Source organism: Anneissia japonica, unplaced genomic scaffold (assembly GCF_011630105.1).
Source record: "Anneissia japonica isolate Jap-2015-1 unplaced genomic scaffold, ASM1163010v1 scaffold750_len1593409_cov174, whole genome shotgun sequence".
NCBI classification, from domain to species: domain Eukaryota; kingdom Metazoa; phylum Echinodermata; class Crinoidea; order Comatulida; family Comatulidae; genus Anneissia; species Anneissia japonica.
In genome coordinates this window covers 1,319,259-1,341,385 of record NW_022756705.1, presented here as the reverse complement: position 1 = coordinate 1,341,385, position 22,127 = coordinate 1,319,259, and the positions used below count along the sequence as shown (strand labels likewise).

Sequence of the window (22,127 nt, the reverse complement as noted above, 5' to 3'; positions counted from 1 at the left end):
GATTTTTTTAGAGGTGGGGGTGAGTTTTAAGTACTTGTGCATATTTGTTTTGCTTAAATTTCCAGGAGGTACCTCGGGCCAAGCTTTTTTGGCGTGCATGCCTCCCCTGCATACCCTAGATACGCCACTGTATTGAATACACACACTTTACACCCGATTATAATTTAGTAAAATATTATTCTAAACAGTACCACTATCACAATTAACTTAACTAACATACTTTAACCCATAGTCAGTCATACTACAAATATCGTTGGATTAGAGATCTCTGCTATAGAACACAAATAAAATTCAGGACTACTGTATGTGATGCTTAGAGTTAAATGTGATATTGCACATGTGTCAAAATGTCCCTGGTCCACATTTAGTACTTCCAGTCTCCGAAATAAAAAATGTCTGTGAGTACACATCTCTCATTAAGAAAATGCAAATATTCTAGGCCACTAACGTAGACCTGGAGCCCCGGAAAGTCAGCCTAGCTTAAAAGTTAATCAAGTTCAAATAGTATATGCTATGCCTATATAAAGGTGAAAGACATCTGCCACGCACATAGGTGGGTGATCAGGAGGGTGAAAATTTAGTGACATCAGCTAGTGAATTAACATGATGAAACCAAGTCAATAATATCCAGATGCTTCTGTGTATGAGTGGCTAATGCCAAACATCTGAGGTAGAGTGGTGTTCTTGCAAGACACCCAGAATGGGCCCCTTTTTAAGGCACTCCTGATTCACACACACACACACACACACACACACACACACACACACACACACACACACCAGAGTGCGGTAGAAATTTGTTTCCTTCGATGGCACGCACATCGGTTACATAAAAATTGGTTAACTTTCTATATGGTTAACTTTCTGAGCTTCACTTATATATATGGCCTAATGTTTTGGCATTTTATTTTCCACTCTCGAGTCCCTCATTAATTCTTTTTCACCTTTTCAACTGCCATAGTACATAAAGATAAAGCATCATCTCTTCTCATTGATCTCCTCTTCCTTTTTTATCAACATCTTTCAGTCTCTCTCGTTATTCATATTATTCACTCACAATTACTAGTGTATAAAAATATAAATGAATTTTAGCATAGTACACTTGGTTAGAACCATTGTGAGTACACAGTATCATGCGAGATCTCTGTGTTACTGCTTCTATTCCACCAAGCTGTACGGTAATCATACAGGTTATGGAGCATCATCATTTTCCTCTTTGGAAACGTGTTATCCCATGCATTTAGATTTTTTAGCGTACCAACTTCATGACAAAGTTGTTAACTTTGTTGACTAAATGCACTTTTCTACTTCAAATAAAATTCTGAATATGCTAATCAATATGTAATTTTCACTCGTGAAAATAAGGATGGTTGGTAACGGTTGGAGACTTTATATAGCACATAATACATAATACATGGTCTCAACAGACAAATGCAGATGATCGGAACTACACTACCGACGACAAGCAGTGGTTAGCAGGTACAATCTCCAATATTTGTAAGTTTAAAATGGGTCAAGTTGAAAATGGCTATAATATCCCAGTATTTCTAGTTAGCTTATAGGCCCGTGGTTAATGGTTTTGCAACACACTGGCCTCTGCCAGAAATTGTCACGCCCCTTTGACCAGAAGCAGTGGTCTACTTCTCCTCTCGGGCAATTCCTGGCCCCACCAATAACAAAAATTCCCACTTACTAAATAAAATTAAGCTAGCTATACTTTTAATATGACAGATTGAAAAATCATTTACCTAAAAAAAACTTGTTTAGATAAATCAATCAATCAGAATCTTTAAATGCAACGGACACAATAAGGCCATGTCAAATAGGTTGATTTTCCCCACCTTACCAGAGTGGACGAAAAAAACAAACAATGCATTACGCTGTCCACACTATGATTTTTTATGTAACAAATGTGATTTGCTCATAAACACAACCATTGACAAATCACATGTACTTGTCATATATTGATAGTGTAGATAGCTTAAACTCATGATTGTACTAGTTAAAAAATTGCCACTAGAGCATCGTACAAGCTACCGTTTGTCGTATGCCTGGAAACCCCTCCCCTCCCCCCACTGCATTCTTCCCTATTCAAAATATTTTGAATAACATATTCTTCTTCACCAAAAACTTTTCTTTCCCATTGGAATAGAAACAAATTTGTAATAACCTCTTCTGCTTCAGCTGTTGGTGAGTACAAGCGCTTGCACTTAAATGCAGATAAGTCGGATTGGCGTGGACGTTTGCCTTGTGGCTGAGCTAGATTTGGCCGACATCCTAAAGACTTTGCAAGCCTGTTGAAAAGCAGCGGGTCTTCTACTGAAATACTGTCTTCAACTTCGGTTCTAAGAGTCCCGATTTCAGGCTCTACAGATGGGTCATCTAGCTGGATAGAGGACGATTTTTCACTTCTTAGGCTTATCACATACTTATTTAGAATCAGGGGATCTGCTCCTAAACTAGCACTACTATCGATATTAACTTCGTCAGACATTCTACAAAATAAAGATAAACATAGAAATAATGATAAAGATAGTGCATTAATGGATTTTTAACAAAGGATTGAAAAATCATGAAGTCAAAACGGAAATAAACCAAAACTGATATAAACAAATTGCAATGTCAAATACCAAATCGGCCATAAGTGATGAATAGCAATTGTCACAAAGAAGATCCAATTTTGGAGATTACAGAAAAATGTTGCCGTTTTAATTTATTTTAATAAATTTAGCTTATTGCCATTTTGGTTTTAGAAAACAACTCACAACATATACTTTCTTAATACATCATATTTCAGATTTCTCCCATCGTCACCGATTTCCGTGAGACAAGTGTTGAATAAAATTAGTAAAAACCTACAAATATTATGAATTTGAAGAATGGATTTATTCGGTGTAAACACCAGGCAGAGCCCACGAAAGTCTAGAAGAAGACTTATTTCCAGTGGGGTCCTTCTGGTGGTGATATGAAAGTACACCGAGAGACAATCCCCTACTCGGCTTAAGCGTCTCATCCGAAAGACGGTGTGCTATGTACCTTGTATTTCAGCCTTCTAGCTGAAACACAAGGAGAGGCAGCGATGGGTATTGAACCGGGGACCTGGAGATCTCCACGGTTCAGCGCACACACAGTGGCTACCACCAGATTAGCCGACTGAGCTAAGCTGCTCTCTCAATTTCCGGGAGATTCGTGGGGGAAGGCCGTCCCGATTTCCTGGTAGAAATGTGTTTCCTTTGATAGTGTGCACATTGCTCACATAAAAATCGGTTAACTTTCCAGATTTTTCGCTTTCTTATCTCCCCTTATATATGGCCTAATGTTTTCGTATTTGCTTTTTCCCTCCCTTCCTTCATACCTCTTTCTCACCTGCCATTGTATGTAAAACATGCTCTCTTTTCACTGATCTTCTCCCTCTTTTTTCAACATCTTTCAGACTCTCTATTCATATTAGTCACTTCCAATCATCACATTACTGAGTGTATAAACATATAAATCTTAAAGTTAATTTCGAAGTTAATTTATGATTAACAAATCCATTGAAAAACTTGAACATGAACAAATAGGCAGAATTTACCGAATTAAGTTAATTCAGGCGTCCATTTTGGATTTAGGCGGCCCGCCTCGGTACATACATATGTACATATTAATTCAAAATTAAATAAAGTTGCAATGCTATTCTATAGGCCTATTTATTTCACTATGAGAACAAATGACAGTATTTCACAGGCAAGCAAGCATAGAGTGCATTACAAAATACTACTACATATATCTAGGCTGCAATATTTGATTTTAAATATATATCTAAGGTCATATTAATTTAAATGTTTGTCTCAAAGCTCTCCTGTTTCCAAAAACCTAATGCATGATGCGGTTTTTTTTAATGTTTTAATAAAACTGAGTTAAAAAGGTCCGTTACAGGGCTCCCTTCACTTAAGAAATATAGTGTGTCAACACACAACATGTTGTAGGCTATTAAAGGAGGTTACAAGTTGAGCGATATTATATAATAAAGAGAATATATACAGGCCTAATAAGCATTAATATAAATGACTATACATTAAGGAAGTTACACTAATAATACACAAATAATTCTTGTTGTAAATATAATTCATTGGCATATAAGTACATCATGATCCTTTTGACGTCATCAGCATAAGTGATGGATACATCAGAGATACTTATCTACACGTTATATAAAATCTATCAACAAACAGTATTTCCTTGTTTCAATTTTCAATTGGAGGCAATAACTTGCTTAAATATACAAATCAAACAGCAATACAAACACAGTATGATAACCATAATTATACGAGCCCAGAGAACAGTGGCAATATCATTTATATGTATTTCACACATTTTTGATTAAATACTAAAATAAAATTATGAGATGTAATCATCTAAATATTAAAGCATAAGCCTACTGTATATGCCTGATTAAAAATGCCTATACTGAAAGCAAAAAGTGGAAGGAAGTAATAATATACATCGGACATTAAAAAAAAAACACACAAAATGGAGTTCCAAACGCATAAACAACACCACTAAAATAAAAAAAAATAAATAAAAATGATGAAACATATACAAACACACATGAATACAAGAAAAATACATATGCACATGCATATATAAAAAAATGTGTATCTTTGAAAAAGCCTGGTAGACAATCTATATAACACATTTTTGTTTTTGACTGGTATTTTAAGTATGGCTTTTGTTATTCCTTTTACATTAGTTCAATCTACACAATTTTATTAGATTAATAATTGGGTTTTTTAAATTTTAATAATAACATTTGAGGGGAGTTTTGTCAATTGTAATAAGTGTTATGTTTAATTAAGGATTTTTTTTATATTTAAAATTTATATTTTTTCGAAAGCAAATAAAATTTTAATGCAATCACATTCGCTGTTGATAGTAAATTAGGGCCTATATACCGAAATAAATTTTAAAAAAGTACATTAGGAGTCCAACTATCATTTGGAGAGGACGTCAGCCGACTGTCGTATATCTGGTTCTTATCAAAATCTTGGAGAGTGTGGGGTAGTAAAATCCTTGTGTATTGCTTTAATATTTATCAAATATTTTTTCAAACAATAGGACACAATTACATGACTAATACCACATGTATGCTAACATTTATAACCAAGGGGTTTTTTGGAAATCCAGTTTTCTTGTTTGCAAGCTTTAAACAAATTTGATGACGTCAGCGTCATAGACGCACGGCCGCACATGCGTGGACGGTTGAAAACTTTACAGCATAGGAACCTATTACAGCATAGGAACCAATTGTAGCATAGGAACTAAAAAACGCCGCATATTTGTAAATACTTTATTCTCCAGATGATGATGACTTAATTTCGCTATTTGGAGTAACTTTTGTTTTATTTCATTTGAACATAGTCAGTGCACATTTAAGTACTGTACTCTCAGTACAGTCCCTATAATCACGATCCGGATATAATAAATTAGAAAACATTCTTTTATTCATGATGGATTAACTATTGCCTAAATCATGGATTCCATTATTTTGTTCCTAGAACCTACCCTACATATCCATTATACATTAACTGTGCCCCAGAACTATATAGGCCTACACATGAAGATATCTATATCCTCTTCTTTAACGTTCAATATTTATAAATAGTTTTCTATAACATTACCAAAGAAAGACAGTTCAAAATTTATCTCTATATTTTTATTATTATCTTCTAGAATTCTCCCGTCTTGTCGTTCAAAACGCTTACGATGAAGGCATGTTGATCTCTGTCTATCTGCAATGCGCCGAGAAGAGTGTTAGTTGTTACTTGTTTTGTTAGCCGTCCTCCGACTTGAGTACATCAGGCCGTCACTGACTGATATCAGTTGACATATACACTGCTTTTCACAGAGAGAGATCAGCAAATTTTGTGCTATAACGCTTTGTATCTTTTGTATTGTTAGCATAATGTACATTTATTTATTTAATTATTATTATTATCATTATTATTATTATAGTTATTGAAATATCTTGTGTAAGCCATTTCGGACCTTAATGGAATGATAATATAATGTAAATGTTAAGTGTATTCACTATAAATATTTCCCGGATCTCTTCAATATAGCAGGCAGTGTTGTTGTGTACTGTTTGTCGTTTGTTTGTTTGTTGTTTGTTTTGGTGTTTGTTTGTTTGTGTTTGTTGTTTGTTTGTCTATACTGAAGAGATCCGGGAGACGGATGAAATATTCTAAGTGAGTACAGTTAACATCGTACATTAGGCCTTATTATTCCATTAAAGGCCGAAATGACTTACAAAGATATTTTATAAACTATAATATGTTGTATATGACCCAAATAGCAGTGAATAGATTGACACAACAGATGCAACATATACCATTATCCTCATCATCATCATCATCACCATCACCATCATCATCATCATCATCATCATCATCATCATCACCATCATCATCATCATCATCATCATCATCATCATCATCCTCATTATAACCCACGGCAGGACCCTTGCAGGTACTCTCCTCCCTCCCGGGTCAGAAGGATCCTGGAGCTCATCATGGGGGGGGGGGGGGTTGGCTCGCTCACTTCCTTGTTAGAATTATATTATACCTAATGCACAGCTTATCCGATGATTACCCCAGAAAAAACCCATGTTGTTCCATGTAAAAGAGTGTGTACAAATCAATGCTTCTAATTGGATTCAAATTCTCTCTATGGTTTAAAACTTTTAAGTACCAGTCATGCCTGTGAAGTAGCAGTCGTTTTATTTGAATAAAAGCATGGTTGTCATTTATAAATTCAATGAAGTTCTATCGTATTTTATAATGCATATCTTATAAAAGATCTTAACAAAATTGTTTGTACGATGCATACAAAAACATACTAAAGTCAATGACAAAATGAGTGATGCAACAAAGCTTCTGTTTGGTCCACATTTCTAGCGAGTCTAAACCTACGAGATGATGATTTAGCTATATTTTCTTTTTCTCTTGTTATTGGTGTGTATATCTGGCACTCAATTTATCAAACCGATGGCACGGGGTCAATTCCCGACGAGAGAGTTCACTCAGGTGTAATGAGGATCACACCATGATAGTGAGTTTGTGATTTACTATTATACATTGCGCAAAAACTTAAGAAGAAAAAAAAAAACGGTCCTAATGGGAAAAGCCATGGGTGAATAACACTTGGCCTCATAGCTTGGATGGTGGCGTATCCAAACGACAATTTGGGTTCGAATCCTGATGGGGACATCTACTATACTTTTTCTATATTTATTTTTAATACTTCAGATGCATTAGCAATGGAAATATGGAAAATAATGGAAAACAATACACATTACTTTCTAAGTAAAATTATATCCAATAAAGCATTTATACAATATATGACAAATAATAAGCTGAATTTTACACTCAATATATATATATATTTATATATATATATATATACATACTGTACATATATACATATATACATACATACACACACACACATATATATATGTAGCGGGTGTTTACCCCTACTTGATAGTAAGCCAACAGTCACTTAATTCATCGTGGGGGCTCGGGTTCCAGTTACGCGCTGCTCAGTCAGTAGGCTTATGCAACAATAAATGAAAACTACAAAATCATTTCTATGTTAACACAACTATAGTACTTATTAAATAAAGGGGGATTACAATGGGGGATTTAAACGGGAACTTAAACTAACTTAACAACTACTCACGTGAGAACAACTTGAAGATAAAACACGATAGGCATAGTCCATTCAGCAACTGTCCAATAATATTAATAGTGTTCGATGATACGCAAACTATAGCGAAGGAACAGCGACGGAATAGCAAAGAAGTCCAAAACAAAGTTATAAAATATAGAAGCGAATCCAACTTGAGCAGGAATGGGAAATGGCGATTCAAATCAATCATCGGTCAAGAAATCAAAACGAACATGTGACCTTTCACTGTCAAGGTGGGCACCATAACCATTAGACCACAGAGGCTTCATGGTTGAACATATTTAAATAACGCCAGATACACCCCATTGCACAATAGGTTACAGCCAGCTGCAATTTTCAATTAAAACAATACTTTGACACTTTTCTACATATATTTCTAATACTTTAGATGCATTAACAATGAAAATACTGTACCACAATACACATTACTTTCTAATACACATTACTTTCTAATTAAAATTATGTATATCCAATAAAGCATTTATACAATATATGCCCAATAATAAGCAGAATTTAACACTTGAATAAGGTTATTATAATAATATGGATAATTCTATATATATTTATAAACATCAATTAAAATACAGGTTAGCATTACTCATTTCTTTACTTCAAAAGCCCCTAAAATTATTGTCAGTAAATTTAAGGGTTCGTGAATAGAAACGGTAATTACTAAGATTACATTTATCCTTGTTTTATTTTGAATTAAATGCCAGTGACTTAATATAACATAATATTCAGTTATTTATATAGCGCCTTTCTTTGCAGATACGAAGCGCTTTTGACCTCAGTCATTGTGTCTACATGCTTTTGGGTGCTGCATTGGGTGTTGCTGCAGTAATCAGCACATCAGCAGGCAACCCCACCAGGTACCCATTTATACATAATTCAATGCTTTTTTTTTTTTTTTTTTTTTTTTTATGTGAATACACCAATGACAACCAAGATAAGTCCAAAGACACATTTTCAGTGGGGTCCTTCTGGTGGTTAATTGGTCAATACACTGAGATGCAATCCCCTACTCTTTTCAGAAGAGTGTACTAAGTTATTTAACATCCACATGGGCCATACTGCACATGCAACAAATGGCTTAGGCCTAAATGACTCATATGAAGATTGTGTGCTACTGAAACTTGCATTTTAGCCCTCTAGCTAAAGCACAAGTTGGTCCCCAATAAAACTGAACCGGGCACCACAACTTTGTAAAGATTGCCACAGTTTAGCGCACACACAGTGGCTAGCACCAGGTTAGCCGACTGAGACAAGCTGCTTTCTTAGATACATATTTCACATGATCAAGCAAAAAACAATCCATCATCAATAAAAACACAAATGAAATTAATTTACTTTTTTATATCCATACCTACTGAGTGGACAGAAATTTATTGATTTGTACACATCATGATTCTCCTGTTTTTGTGACGTCACTACTGGTCTACGATTATAGACCATTGCTATACCGCGGTCTAACCAGTTAGCCATCTTAAATTTTTAAGCCCACTCGGAGGAGGCTTAAAATGGTCTTAAATCATTTTCATCATGGCGTTCTGCTCATTAATTCAACAGTGCAATGGCAAAACCCAGAGGTGACGGAACTAGGGGGTGCTGTGTTATGGAGAGTAATGTGTGACCGGAAATGATCTGCAGTCAGTTGGTTGTTACCATGCGCCAGTGATGTTGGAGTATATAGTACAGCAATATGAAACTATAATAATATTAGGCCTAATGAATGAATAAAGTTCAGTTTGTCGGGTAGTGAAATGATTATTTCACATTTTAAGTGCTCTAGGCCTAGTCTTCAAAGTCGAAGAATTAAACAATAAATATTCCTCACGCTTTTCTGCGTCTGTGAAAATAGGTCTAGGTTTATTTACGTTCATTTCGATACATTTACGTGCGCCGAGCACGCATGATGTCGTCCCCAATCTTACATTACCAGGGAGTGCTTGTTTGCATTTCAATACTCAAAGTGGTCTTAGGAAAGACTGTTTTTTAGCAATGGTCTTAGAGGAATGACTTTAGTAAGACCGTCTAAGTGATAAAGCGGGCTTTATTCGAGAAGTTAAGCCTACCAGTTAAGACCCTTTTATAGCAATCCGCCCCAGGGCCTCTGTTGAGGAGATTTTTCACCCCCATCAGGAAGTAAACAAAATTTGGTGGGGAGAAAAAAAAAATTATATATATTTTTTTGTTTAGATATAAGTAAAATAATGAAATAAGCCATTGAAACCCCAAAATTGTCATAATTTCCGGGGAGGTTTTCATTTCCACTGTACAACTTTGGAAAAATTTTGTGATAGACATCTCTCCCCATATGCAGGACATCAGACCCACCCCCAATTGGGAAAAATTCTGGTGCCACCCATGTTACTTTATTAAATTTTTTTTTTATTCAAGAATATCTATTCAGACATATATTTCAGAACTGAATGAATATTTCAATTGTATTAAGCGCATAGTGCAATATGTTTATAGAACAATGGATTATCAAACAACAGTCAGTCGATGGAGTGTTTACCCCAGCCTTAGACTATGTTGACTGTCCATTTTCTATTTTCCTTTCTTCTATTTTAAAATTTTTTCTTTCTTTTCATACTCATTTCTTGTTATTTAATTTCACTAAATTTCCTTACCATAAATTTTCTTTTCTAGAACTACTACTACTACTATATTATGAAATTGGTCCCTAGTTAAAATCCTTATTTATTCAACTAAGAGTTCATTTATTTTTATGAACAATTCCACACAAATAACAAATATACAAGTTAAAAAAAGTAAGTAAAATGCCAAATATTTTACTTTAGTTAACAACCACTGCATTTAGCATTGTTGTCGAACAACCATACACATGATTGTAACTTTTAACTACCAATGCTGCACAAACATCATTATCATCTTCATATTTTTCATCATAACCATCATCAGTTCTTCAGCATCACCACCGTCAGCATCACCACCAACACTTTTCAGGGGCGGAGACGGATACAGAAATTCAAAATTTTTCATCATTGTTGACTAGTAATCAGTAATTATCTAATTAGAGTATCAAACCTTTAAGGTACATAAATGCCTTAAATACATAAATTTTGCTTTGATATCATGAAAATAAAAGTCCTAATCTTCATGAAAATAATAAAGCCAGAAATTATTGAAATTTACTTTTCTACCTGAGAGCAGGCCTAATATTGCTATTAAGAGATGAAATAACACACAAAAATCAAAAAAGAGAGAGAAAAAAAACCAAGCTCATAACAATAATTAAAAAAAAAAAAGATTTCTGAGATTAAACAGATCTGAGATGAGCGTGGAACAAGGTTCCATTTGCAAATTGTTTTGGAGGTAATAAAATTGAAAAAATCTAATTAACACAATATACTACAGTATGCACAGTCTGGCCCCAACGCTAAAGTAAGAGAGATGGGCACTCCGGCCTGCTTCAGGTTTCAAACATTTATCTTACTCTTTTATACATTCTCGATCCTTGATTGCCACTGATGAGGGAAAAAATTAGACATCAGCTCATTCTCATCCTTTTCTTCCTGTTCCTTCTGCTCATCCACCTTCTTCTGATCCTGCTTCTCCTTTTTCTCCTGTTCCCTCTCCTCATCCTCCTCCTCCTGATCCTGTTCTTTCTTCTTCTGATCCTGCTTCTTCTCCTCTTCCGATTCTGCTTTTTTCCCTCATCCTCCTCCTTCACCTTCCTGCACATCCGTTTGCCCTGAGGTTCAGCTCGATCACATGAACGGAGCTGGTTGCTGAGCTTGCGAAGAAGCCCTTGAACTTCTCAGAGTTTCTGCAGAATGAAGACTCCCGGTTTCGGAATCTAAAATTGGGCTAAGTGACTCAATTGAAGTAGAGTCTTTCTCAATTCTCTTTTTGACAGCCTTGCCTAGATGAAGAGGATCTTTGACTTCCGAAATGTCAACATCACTATGAAGGCTCCCAAAATCAGTTACAGGTTCCACCTGTAACTGATTCTGCCTGTAACAAAAATAAATATGAATTGTGCAATTTGAAATAATAGGCCAATGACTGCCATCATGAATTATTCTCTTAATATGAATGACAATCATTTCACTGAGTATTAGTGGCAACTCAAGCAGGGAAAGGGAAGTGGTTGGCCGATTGTAGTAGGAATTAAGCAATATATTAAAACCAACAAGATGGCACTATTATTGAATGAATGCTTATATCATCCTGTCTCTTATACACATCTAGATGTGTATAAGAGACAGTATATATATATATTTATATACACACCACCCACTCTTGAACGCCCGATTTTCGGGGGTTGGCTTATACCCATGGAATCCTCTTTTCAAAAACAATATTTAATTTTACTTCTATATTTGTATAAGTCAGCTAAGCTTTTTGAACAATACGCTGGTTTTTTTCCCCCAATAAAATAGGGCGGTAATATTATCAAGTTTGTATAACTACAATCCAGCCATTGCTTCCCCTATATATACTTATAATCTATTATTTGTTATATTTATATTTTATTAAACCAAGTACAGTAATCAAAACTAAATCAAGTTGCAATACTTTTCTACTATACTTTTTCTATATTTATTTTTAATACTTCAGATGCATTAGCAATGGAAATATGGAAAATAATGGAAAACAATACACATTACTTTCTAAGTAAAATTATATCCAATAAAGCATTTATACAATATATGACAAATAATAAGCTGAATTTTACACTCAATATATATATATATTTATATATATATATATATACATACTGTACATATATACATATATACATACATACACACACACACATATATATATGTAGCGGGTATTTACCCCTACTTGATAGTAAGCCAACAGTCACTTAATTCATCGTGGGGGCTCGGGTTCCAGTTACGCGCTGCTCAGTCAGTAGGCTTATGCAACAATAAATGAAAACTACAAAATCATTTCTATGTTAACACAACTATAGTACTTATTAAATAAAGGGGGATTACAATGGGGGATTTAAACGGGAACTTAAACTAACCTAACAACTACTCACGTGATGACAACTTGAAGATAAAACACGATAGGCATAGTCCATTCAGCAACTGTCCAATAATATTAATAGTGTTCGATGATATGCAAACTATAGCGAAGGAACAGCGACGGAATAGCAAAGAAGTCCAAAACAAAGTTATAAAATATAGAAGCGAATCCAACTTGAGCAGGAATGGGAAATGGCGATTCAAATCAATCATCGGTCAAGAAATCAAAACGAACATGTGACTTTTCACTGTCAAGGTGGGCACCATAACCATTAGACCACAGAGGCTTCATGGTTGAACATATTTAAATAACGCCAGATACACTCCATTGCACAATAGGTTACAGCCAGCTGCAATTTTCAATTAAAACAATACTTTGACACTTTTCTACATATATTTCTAATACTTTAGATGTATTAACAATGAAAATACTGTACCACAATACACATTACTTTCTAATACACATTACTTTCTAATTAAAATTATGTATATCCAATAAAGCATTTATATGCCCAATAATAAGCAGAATTTAACACTTGAATAAGGTTATTATAATACTATGGATAATTCTATATATATTTATAAACATCAATTAAAATACAGGTTAGCATTACTCATTTCTTTACTTCAAAAGCCCCTAAAATTATTGTCAGTAAATTTAAGGGTTCGTGAATATAAATGGTAATTACTAAGATTACATTTATCCTTGTTTTATTTTGAATTAAATGACAGTAACTTAATATAACATAATATTCAGTTATTATATAGCGCCTTTCTTTGCAGATACGAAGCGCTTTTGACCTCAGTCATTGGGTCTACATGCTTTTGGGTGCTGCATTGGGTGTTGCTGCAGTAATCAGCACATCAGACCTCTTAGAAGAATAACTAAACTTTGTGCGAGCGGTGATTTCGAACATAGACTTGAAATCCTTAATTTACCTACTATTCATCAGAGATTGAGTTTTTTAAGTATTCTTTTTATTATGAAGTGTCTCTATGGCAGAATTGATTTTAATATTCATGATTTTGTTGAATTTAATCCTAGATATACTGAAACTATTTTATTTAAACATAAATTTGCTAGAACCAATGCACTTAAATATTCACTTTTTAATAGATTTCCTCGTTTGTGGCAAGGTATACCTGAAGATGTGAGAAACCTTTCTGTGTTTAATTTTAACGCTTTTGTGACTGCTCTTCGATTATTTATTAGGCAGCTTTAATTTTTAAATTTTAATGTTTGTGTAATGGTGTTGCATCTGTCTCTTATACACATCTAGATGTGTATAAGAGACAGGTGCTGCATTGGGTGTTGCTGCAGTAATCAGGACATCAGCAGGCAACCCCACCAGGTACCCATTTATACATACTTCAATGCTTTTTTTTTTTTTTTTTTTTTTTATGTGAATACACCAATGACAACCAAGAAAAGTCCAAACACACATTTTCAGTGGGGTCCTTCTGGTGGTTAATTGGTCAATACACTGAGATACAATCCCCTACTCTTTTCAGAAGAGTGTACTAAGTTATTTAACATCCACATGGGCCATACTGCACATGCAACAAATGGCTTAAATGCCTCATATGAAGATTGTGTGCTACTGAAACTTGCATTTTAGCCCTCTAGCTAAAGCACAAGTTGGTCCCCAATAAAATTGAACCGGGCACCACAGCTTTGTAAAGATTGCCACAGTTTAGCACACACACAGTGGCTAGCACCAGGTTAGCCGACTGAGACAAGCTGCTTTCTTAGATACACATTATTTATTATCTTATCTATAATATATTATTATTTATATCCATACCTACTGAGTCGACAGAAATTTATTGATTTGTACACATCATGATTCTCCTGTTTTTCAATGATTACCTTACAGGAATAGTGCAAGTGAGGTGGGTTGGCAGCGACCAGGGCCTCTGTTGAGGAGATTTTGCCACCACCCACCCCATCAGAAGTAAACAAAAATTGGCGGGGGAGAAAAAAAATTATGTATTTTCTTTTTAGATATAGGTAGAATAATGAAATAAGCGACTGAAATCCCGAAATTGTCATTTTTTTCTGGGGAGGGGTTTTCGTTCCCACTGGAGGACTTTGGAAACATTTTGTGATGGACATCTTTCCCCACTGTCGAGGACATCAGACCCACCCCCCATTGTAGAAATTCTGGTGCCACCCAAGAAACATTTATTTCTGAACGTGGGTGGGCAGGGACCAGGGGCAGATTGCTATAAGCGATCTTTAGACGGTCTTAACGGTTAGCCGACTATAATTGTGACGTCACTACTGGTCTACGATTATAGACCATTGCTATACCGCGGTCTAACCAGTTAGCCGTCTTAAATTTTTAAGCCCACTCGGAGGAGGCTTAAAATGGTCTTAAATCATTTTCATCATGGCGTTCTGCTGATTAATTCAACAGTGCAATGGCAAAACCTAGGCTTAGTCTTAAAAGTCGAAGAATTAAACGACAAATATTCCTCCCGCTTTTCTGCGTCTGTGAAAATAGGTCTAGGTTTATTTACGTTCATTTCGATACATTTACGTGCGCCGAGCACGCATGACGTAGTCCCCAATCATACATTACCAGGGAGTGCTTGTTTGCATTTCAATACTCAAAGCGGTCTTAGGAAAGACTGTTTTTTAGCAATGGTCTTAGAGGAATGACTTTAGTAAGACCGTCTAAGTGATAAAGCGGGCTTTATTCGAGAAGTTAAGCCTATCAGTTAAGACCCTTTTATAGCAATCCGCCCCAGGGCCTCTGTTGAGGAGATTTTTCACCCCCATCAGGAAGTAAACAAAATTTGGTGGGGAGAAAAAAAAAATTATATATATTTTTTTGTTTAGATATTTTATTTCATATTCGTAAAACGTATGCAAAATGACTAACCTGATTGCCGCCACTTTTAGGGTTAATGAAGACAAGTAAAGGCTTAGACTGTGGAGATGGGATGGATTTGATTACAAACGGTCTTGTTGGCTTGCTTTCCTCCTTTTTACTGCTCACTCTACGCTTTGTTGATGTACGTCGTTTTCTCCTCTGAGATGATTTAAAAGAAGTCTAAAACAATGAATTAGACACGCCTTAATCTTATCATTTCAGTGTAGGAGTGATTAATTTACTTTTTACACATGAATTATGCAATATTATAGTAATTAAAAATATAATGTGTAGGACTAAAAAAAAATTTTTTTTTTAAATGAAATGATTACTTTTTATACAATAAATTATACAATTTGTTTGTCAAATGAAATTTGATAGTCTGGATGGGGCTTTAGACTGTCTCTTATACACATATTGATGTGTATAAGAGACAGACCATACACATGATTGTAACTTTTAACTACCAATGCTGCACAAACATCATTATCATCTTCATATTTTTCATCATAACCATCATCAGTTCTTCAGCATCACCACCGTCAGCATCACCACCAACACTTTTCAGGGGCGGAGACGGATACAGAAATTCAAAATTTTTCATCATTGTTGACTAGTAATCAGTAATTATCTAATTAGAGTATCAAACCTTTAAGGTACATAAATGCCTTAAATACATAAATTTTGCTTTGATATCATGAAAATAAAAGTCCTAATCTTCATGAAAATAATAAAGCCAGAAATTATTGAAATTTGTTTTTCTACCTGAGAGCAGGCCTAATATTGCTATTAAGAGATGAAATAACACACAAAAATCAAAAAAGAGAGAGAAAAAAAACCAAGCTCATAACAATAATTAAAAAAAAAATGATTTCTGAGATTAAACAGATCTTAAACAGATCTGAGATGAGGGTGGAACAAGGTTCCATTTGCAAATTGTTTTGGAGGTAAGAAAATTGAAAAAATCTAATTAACACAATATACTACAGTATGCACAGTCTGGCCCAAACGCTAAAGTAAGAGAGATGGGCACTCCGGCCTGCTTCAGGTTTCAAACCTGTACCTTACTCTTTTATACATTCTCGATCCTTGATTGCCACTGATGAGGGAAAAAAATTAGACATCAGCTCATTCTCATCCTTTTCTTCCTGTTCCTTCTGCTCATCCACCTTCTTCTGATCCTGCTTCTCCTTTTTCTCCTGTTCCTTCTCCTCATCCTCCTCCTCCTGATCCTGTTCCTTCTTCTGATCCTGCTTCTTCTCCTCTTCCTTCTGATTCTGCTTTTTTCCCTCATCCTCCTCCTTCACCTTCCTGCACATCCGTTTGCCCTGAGGTTCAGCTCGATCACATGAACGTAGACGCTTGCTTTGAGCTGGTTGCTGTGCTTGCGAAGAAGCCCTTGAACTTCTCAGAGTTTCTGCAGAATGAAGACTCCCGATTTCGGAATCTACAATTGGGCCAAGTGACTCAATTGAAGTAGAGTCTTTCTCAATTCCCTTTTTGACAGCCTTGCCTAGATGAAGAGGATCTTCGACTTCCGAAATGTCAACATTACTATGAAGGCTCCCAAAATCAGTTACAGGTTCAACCTGTAACTGATTCTGCCTGTAACAAAAATAAATATGAATTGTGCAATTTGAAATAATAGGCCAATGACTGCCATCATGAATTATTCTTTTAATATAAATCACAATCATTTCACTGAGTATTAGTGGCAACTCAAGCAGGGAAAGGGAAGTGGTTGGCCGATTGTAGTAGGAATTAAGCAATATATTAAAACCAACAAGATGGCACTATTATTGAATGAATGCTTATATCATCATCGCAAAGAGCTAACCTAGAACTGAAATACTAATTGTCAACGAGTTAAGTGATGGGCTACAGTAGCGGGCCGGAGACCTACATGCAGTATGCACTAATCTATTGTTTTTCGTCACTGCATTTGTAAGTGCTCATACATAATAATAGTACATCTGTGACCTCTGTGATGTACTTATAGTAACATGGTATAACAAACTTTTTGTCATAAAACTAAAAAATCTCATTCAAAAGAATCAGTTAAGGTGTTAATTAACAAGTATAAATTATTCTGGTTTAGAGTTGTGTATAATTAACAATTATACACAACTCTAAAACAGAATAATAATTTTAAAAAAAATGTGTACATACCTTCTACAGCCCAGGGATTGTGTCAGATATGATACACTATTAGAAAGCCCTGTCATACATTTCTGTAACATTGAAAGTATCATAATTTAAAAACTTATATTTAAAAAAAAATATCAAATTTCAAAAAAAGTTAAAATTTAAATAACGTTTGATATTTTTTGAAAGCTCAACATAGACAGATAGAGTTTCTACTGCAAATCAAGACATAAACATTTCTCTTGGAACTGAATTTCCACTCCACATGGAATGGGTTCTGTGAGTGTGAGAAGCCTATCCTCCATGCAAAACCTATGCCTAGGGCTAGAAGCCTGTCAGTGCATTTCGGAATATTAAGCACAGATTCTGCGCAAGTTTGAGCTAGGTTTTTTTGAGATATCATCCACACAATTGAAATACTTTCAATTAAATAAAATCTCTGCACATCGCTGAAGTTAAGACAAGCTGAGGTATACGAACCACCGCTTGAGAGTCAGAACAAAAAAGGAATAAGATTATAGGGGACGTAACATCATTTCTGGATTTAACCTTCTGGAAAAAGTCATTGTATCCTAGGCAACGTGCAATGGACGATTCTGATCGGAAAAAAATGCACGATGGAACAAAATTTCAATGGTGAGCGATGAAATGGGCACAATAACTAATGTCACATGGTAGGAAATTAAATGACTGGAATCTATTTAGGTGTGTTTTAAAGTCTAATGAATAACTACTGTATGTGTGCTGTTAGAGCATCATGTTTACATTTACCAATAAAATTTATTTTTATTATCTCCTCTGCCTAAATGCTTTTGACAAAACCATTTGGTAAATAAGAAATAACACTTTTATTTTTTTTTTCCGAGCTCCTCTGACGATCTTTAAAAAAATTAACTACTAAACAAGTTGTACAAAAAGTCTTACCTAATGGTTAATATAAATATATGGCTGTAAAATGGGACATAATTAAATCTACAGTACAGTACCTGATTCACACAAGACAAAATATTACATGGTTTACGGCTAGAAAAAACTGTGCAAGCACTCCCTGATACATTGCATCCAAGTGATGGTGCATCAGTGAGATATTAGCACATGTTTCAAGTAATATCCATGTAAAGCTCTGTTCGCACTATCAATTTTTGTGACAAAAGCTGTTGTATGCCTATATATGGTCATAATGTGATGTCATCATGACCATATTTAGGCATGTCACACATTTTTGTCAAATAAAATGTGATAGCATGAATCTGGACACATGCCAACAGGGAAAAATCTTACTGTATTTCTTTCTCTGTCATTACATGCAGCTTCAGTCGCTGAAAGTTTATACGGCATCCAGAACAGACTACTGATCGTGTTCAAAGTTTTAATATATTTTGAGGTAGACTACTGTCATGATGAATGGTGAAGATAACACACCCAGGCCTAGACAGACCTTAAACAATTAGTGCTCTCACCTACAGAAAAAAATATTATTTTTAATTCTACTGACAAGATTTGAATTTGCTCATGTGAAGACAATGGGGATCTCAGTGGCAGACATTTAGCATAAGTCCCATTATGTTGTCTTGTGTGAATTAGGTATAAGAAGTCTTTTGTTGGTATTACATTTGCTATATCTGAAAGGAATCCCCGGTGCAGATGGCACTCTTCATTGCCGCCTATGTTTTGCCTAACTGGAAGCACACAGTCCAGAAAAGACCAATTCCATTTTGAAACTGAAAAAAAAAACATTAAAACATGCAAAATACAGTATTACTCTATTCATCATTACAGTACAAAAATACATTACTTATATTTAAAAAAATAATAAAGAGATGAAGGCATAATGTTTAGTAGTTTGGATTCCCATGAAAGTAAACAGTGGAAAAAATTTAAAAATATCAATGCAATGGCTAAGGACTAAAATTGACAAGATTGGTTTTTATAAAAAATGGAGTAACATCCATCAAATTCACATTGGACATAAAAGCCCAACCGGAGATGTATAATGACCTGACCCAGTAGGCCAATATCATATCATATCATTTATTTCATCGTTAAAACTCTAAATAGTTATGAAAACTGCTAAAAATACACATAAAATTATTATTATGATGCAAAATTAAAATTTAAAAGAATGTAAAGAACCCTCTGTATGGATATAAAAACTAAAATCACAATTATTGTTTACAAATTATTAATTATTATTGTTATTATGTAAATAATTATTATAAATTATTATAGTGAAAACTGTCAATATTATGTGTTAAATGAATATTGAATAAGTCGATGCTGAAATACATTAAGACTAAGCAAAAGGTTGCCTCTACAGTAATGTCTACAGGAACGTCCTCCCATAGGCGTGGAAATACAGTAAGTGAAATGCAGAAAATTTGAGTGTTGGTTTGAGCAAAGTTGAGTCTGTATCATGTGTGTTGACTAAGATGGAATGTGAAATGTCAATGTGGTATTGATTGTAAAGACACTGCGATGAAAAAAAGAAGCTTGATCATGTTTTTAAAGGAAATGAGCTTGGGATGAGTGAGGCGTTCTGTTCTGCGTATTTGAGGACATATCCATTATATTATTTATTTATTTGCCAATTTTTTAAGATGGTGGCTCTAACAGCAATGCTGATTTGAAGAGTCCCTCTTTCATAAAAATTCAAATACGGATATCAAAATACTACAGTAACTACACTGAAATAAAATAAGAAAATTAAAAATATTCTATAGTTCCAAAATAGATAAAATTGCAAGAAAAACCAAAATGCCAATAAATATGTATTAAGTCGTTGTAGTTATTTGACTTCTCAAATATAGGGTACATGAGTCAATTTCTGAGCTGCAGCCATTTTTGGATTGTCATAAATCTGTGATATGATGTTTGATTGGAATAATCCTGCATTTCACTATACTGTACAGTTAAACTTGTCTAAGTCGACTTTGCCTAACTCAAATTATTTCTAAGTCAATCTTAGTTTACATACCAAATTTTTGTGTTTTCACTTAATTAACTATCCGTAAGTCAAATTTTATCCAAGTTGAACAATTTTCCAATGCCATTTTGGATTGGACTTAAGGTAAGTTCAACTGTAGTCTATACCACACTTAGGCAAGTTCAACTGTAGTCTATATACCAAATAACTATTTGCTATTAAATAGCACTCACTAATCAGTCCTCAGACTAGCACTTAGTCTAGGCACACTGACTGTATGCAGGGGCAGATCCAGAGAATTTCCAATGGGCGGAGGCTGCACAATACAAAGTTCTCGCTGCCACGCCCACCTCAGCCCCACCATGGTTGGTGTAAACAAATGGCAAATAATCAAGCTTTCCTTTCACCCCCACTTCTGGATCGCCACTGAACTCATGGGTACACTCCTTTTTTCCTTTTTCCTCTTTTTAACTCAAATTTATAAAAGAAAGACATAACTGTATGAAGCATTTTAAAACAAAAATTATATAAATCGGACCAATATTAGCGGAGTTAATTCCTATTGTTTTTATTATACAAAAAATGTGTCCCTTACAGTATAATTATGTAGCATTTTAGGCCATGTTAATTACGTTGTAGTTATGTAACATCACATTGTCTAATTATCATACATAATTAATTATGTAATTATTACATCAAGTCATCAATTACCATCACATGTCAAGGTCACTATTTAACGTCAAAGTTCACCGGTAAAGGTCAAAGGTTTAATTATGAGTTAATACCTTTATAGAGTGTAAATTTGGGTAATTAGCGAGTTTTAAAATGATTTATTGTGCACTAATATTAATATTATTTTATATTACTGTCATAATTGTTATTAGTTTATTAAATATTAATATTATTAATTTTATTATTAATAAAGCATTATGAAGGTCAGTTTCCAAAAATTGACAAACAAAATATACAGAAATAAATACAAAATCTTATTTTTTTTAAATTTGTGTAATGACACAAGGCAGCAATCAAATCTCTTTTGTGGTCATTTGGGGGTTTTGAAAAGAACTTTTGTTTTGTAAAGCACTAATCTTCATTTTCTTCTTTTTTTTTCCAGATTCGCCAGCAAATGTTGATTTAACATCAGTCTCATATGACTACTAAATCGCCACTCTTCATATCTGCAATGTCAACAATAATTAATTGATAATTAATGTAATAATATATTGAGATTACAGTATTACAATTACAAATTGTTTCATAGAACTAGGCCTACATTAATATTATTTTTAATTTCAGAAAATAAAATTTTAAAGAATAAAGTTTAAAGCCCCATTCCCGGCAAAATTTCAGTTTTTAAGAAAAATCTAATTTTTGTATAATGTTATAAAGATTTATAAATATAATACGGAATTGCTAGTTTAACTGAATTTAGACATTCCTAAGAAT

The 22,127-nt window shown here is 34.3% G+C and overlaps 2 protein-coding genes across 6 annotated transcripts in view; both read right to left on the bottom strand.

The window, feature by feature from the left end:
* Positions 1-11,192: 11,192 nt before the first annotated feature.
* Positions 11,193-16,220, bottom strand: LOC117124339 (phosphatidylinositol transfer protein 3-like). Its single transcript, XM_033270546.1, has 5 exons — positions 16,128-16,220; positions 15,623-15,772; positions 13,187-13,206; positions 11,510-11,709; positions 11,193-11,395 (listed from the first exon to the last, which is right to left on the bottom strand). Exons 1-5 carry the CDS (start codon positions 16,218-16,220, stop codon positions 11,193-11,195), a joined length of 666 nt encoding a protein of 221 aa, XP_033126437.1.
* LOC117124372 (ribosomal biogenesis protein LAS1L-like) overlaps positions 16,070-22,127 on the bottom strand; it is a 7,465-nt gene continuing 1,407 nt past the window's right edge. For 2 of the 5 annotated variants that reach the window (XM_033270598.1, XM_033270597.1), the window contains exons 2-6: positions 20,915-21,859; positions 19,370-19,479; positions 19,040-19,218; positions 17,783-17,844; positions 16,070-17,218 (exon numbers count right to left, since the gene is read on the bottom strand). In XM_033270598.1, coding sequence (XP_033126489.1) covers positions 16,678-17,218; positions 17,783-17,844; positions 19,040-19,096 — 660 coding nt within the window. In that variant the 5' untranslated portion in view covers positions 19,097-19,218; positions 19,370-19,479; positions 20,915-21,859 and the 3' untranslated portion in view covers positions 16,070-16,677. The remainder of the gene's footprint in view (positions 17,219-17,782; positions 17,845-19,039; positions 19,219-19,369; positions 19,480-20,914; positions 21,860-22,127) is intronic. The other 3 variants (XM_033270600.1, XM_033270596.1, XM_033270599.1) reach the window with 3 other exon arrangements.

Excerpts from the sequence above, each read along its gene's own strand:
- LOC117124339 (XM_033270546.1), bottom strand. The coding sequence starts at position 16,220 with ATGATGAAAAATTTTGAATTTCTGTATCCGTCTCCGCCCCTGAAAAGT. Across the intron at positions 13,207-15,622 it reads CTAAAAGTGGCGGCAATCAG|AAAGTAATGTGTATTAGAAA; the intron begins GTTAGTCATTTT and ends AATTTTAATTAG. Across the intron at positions 11,396-11,509 it reads TTCTGCAGAAACTCTGAGAA|AATCGGAAGAGGAGAAGAAG; the intron begins GTTCAAGGGCTT and ends GGAAAAAAGCAG.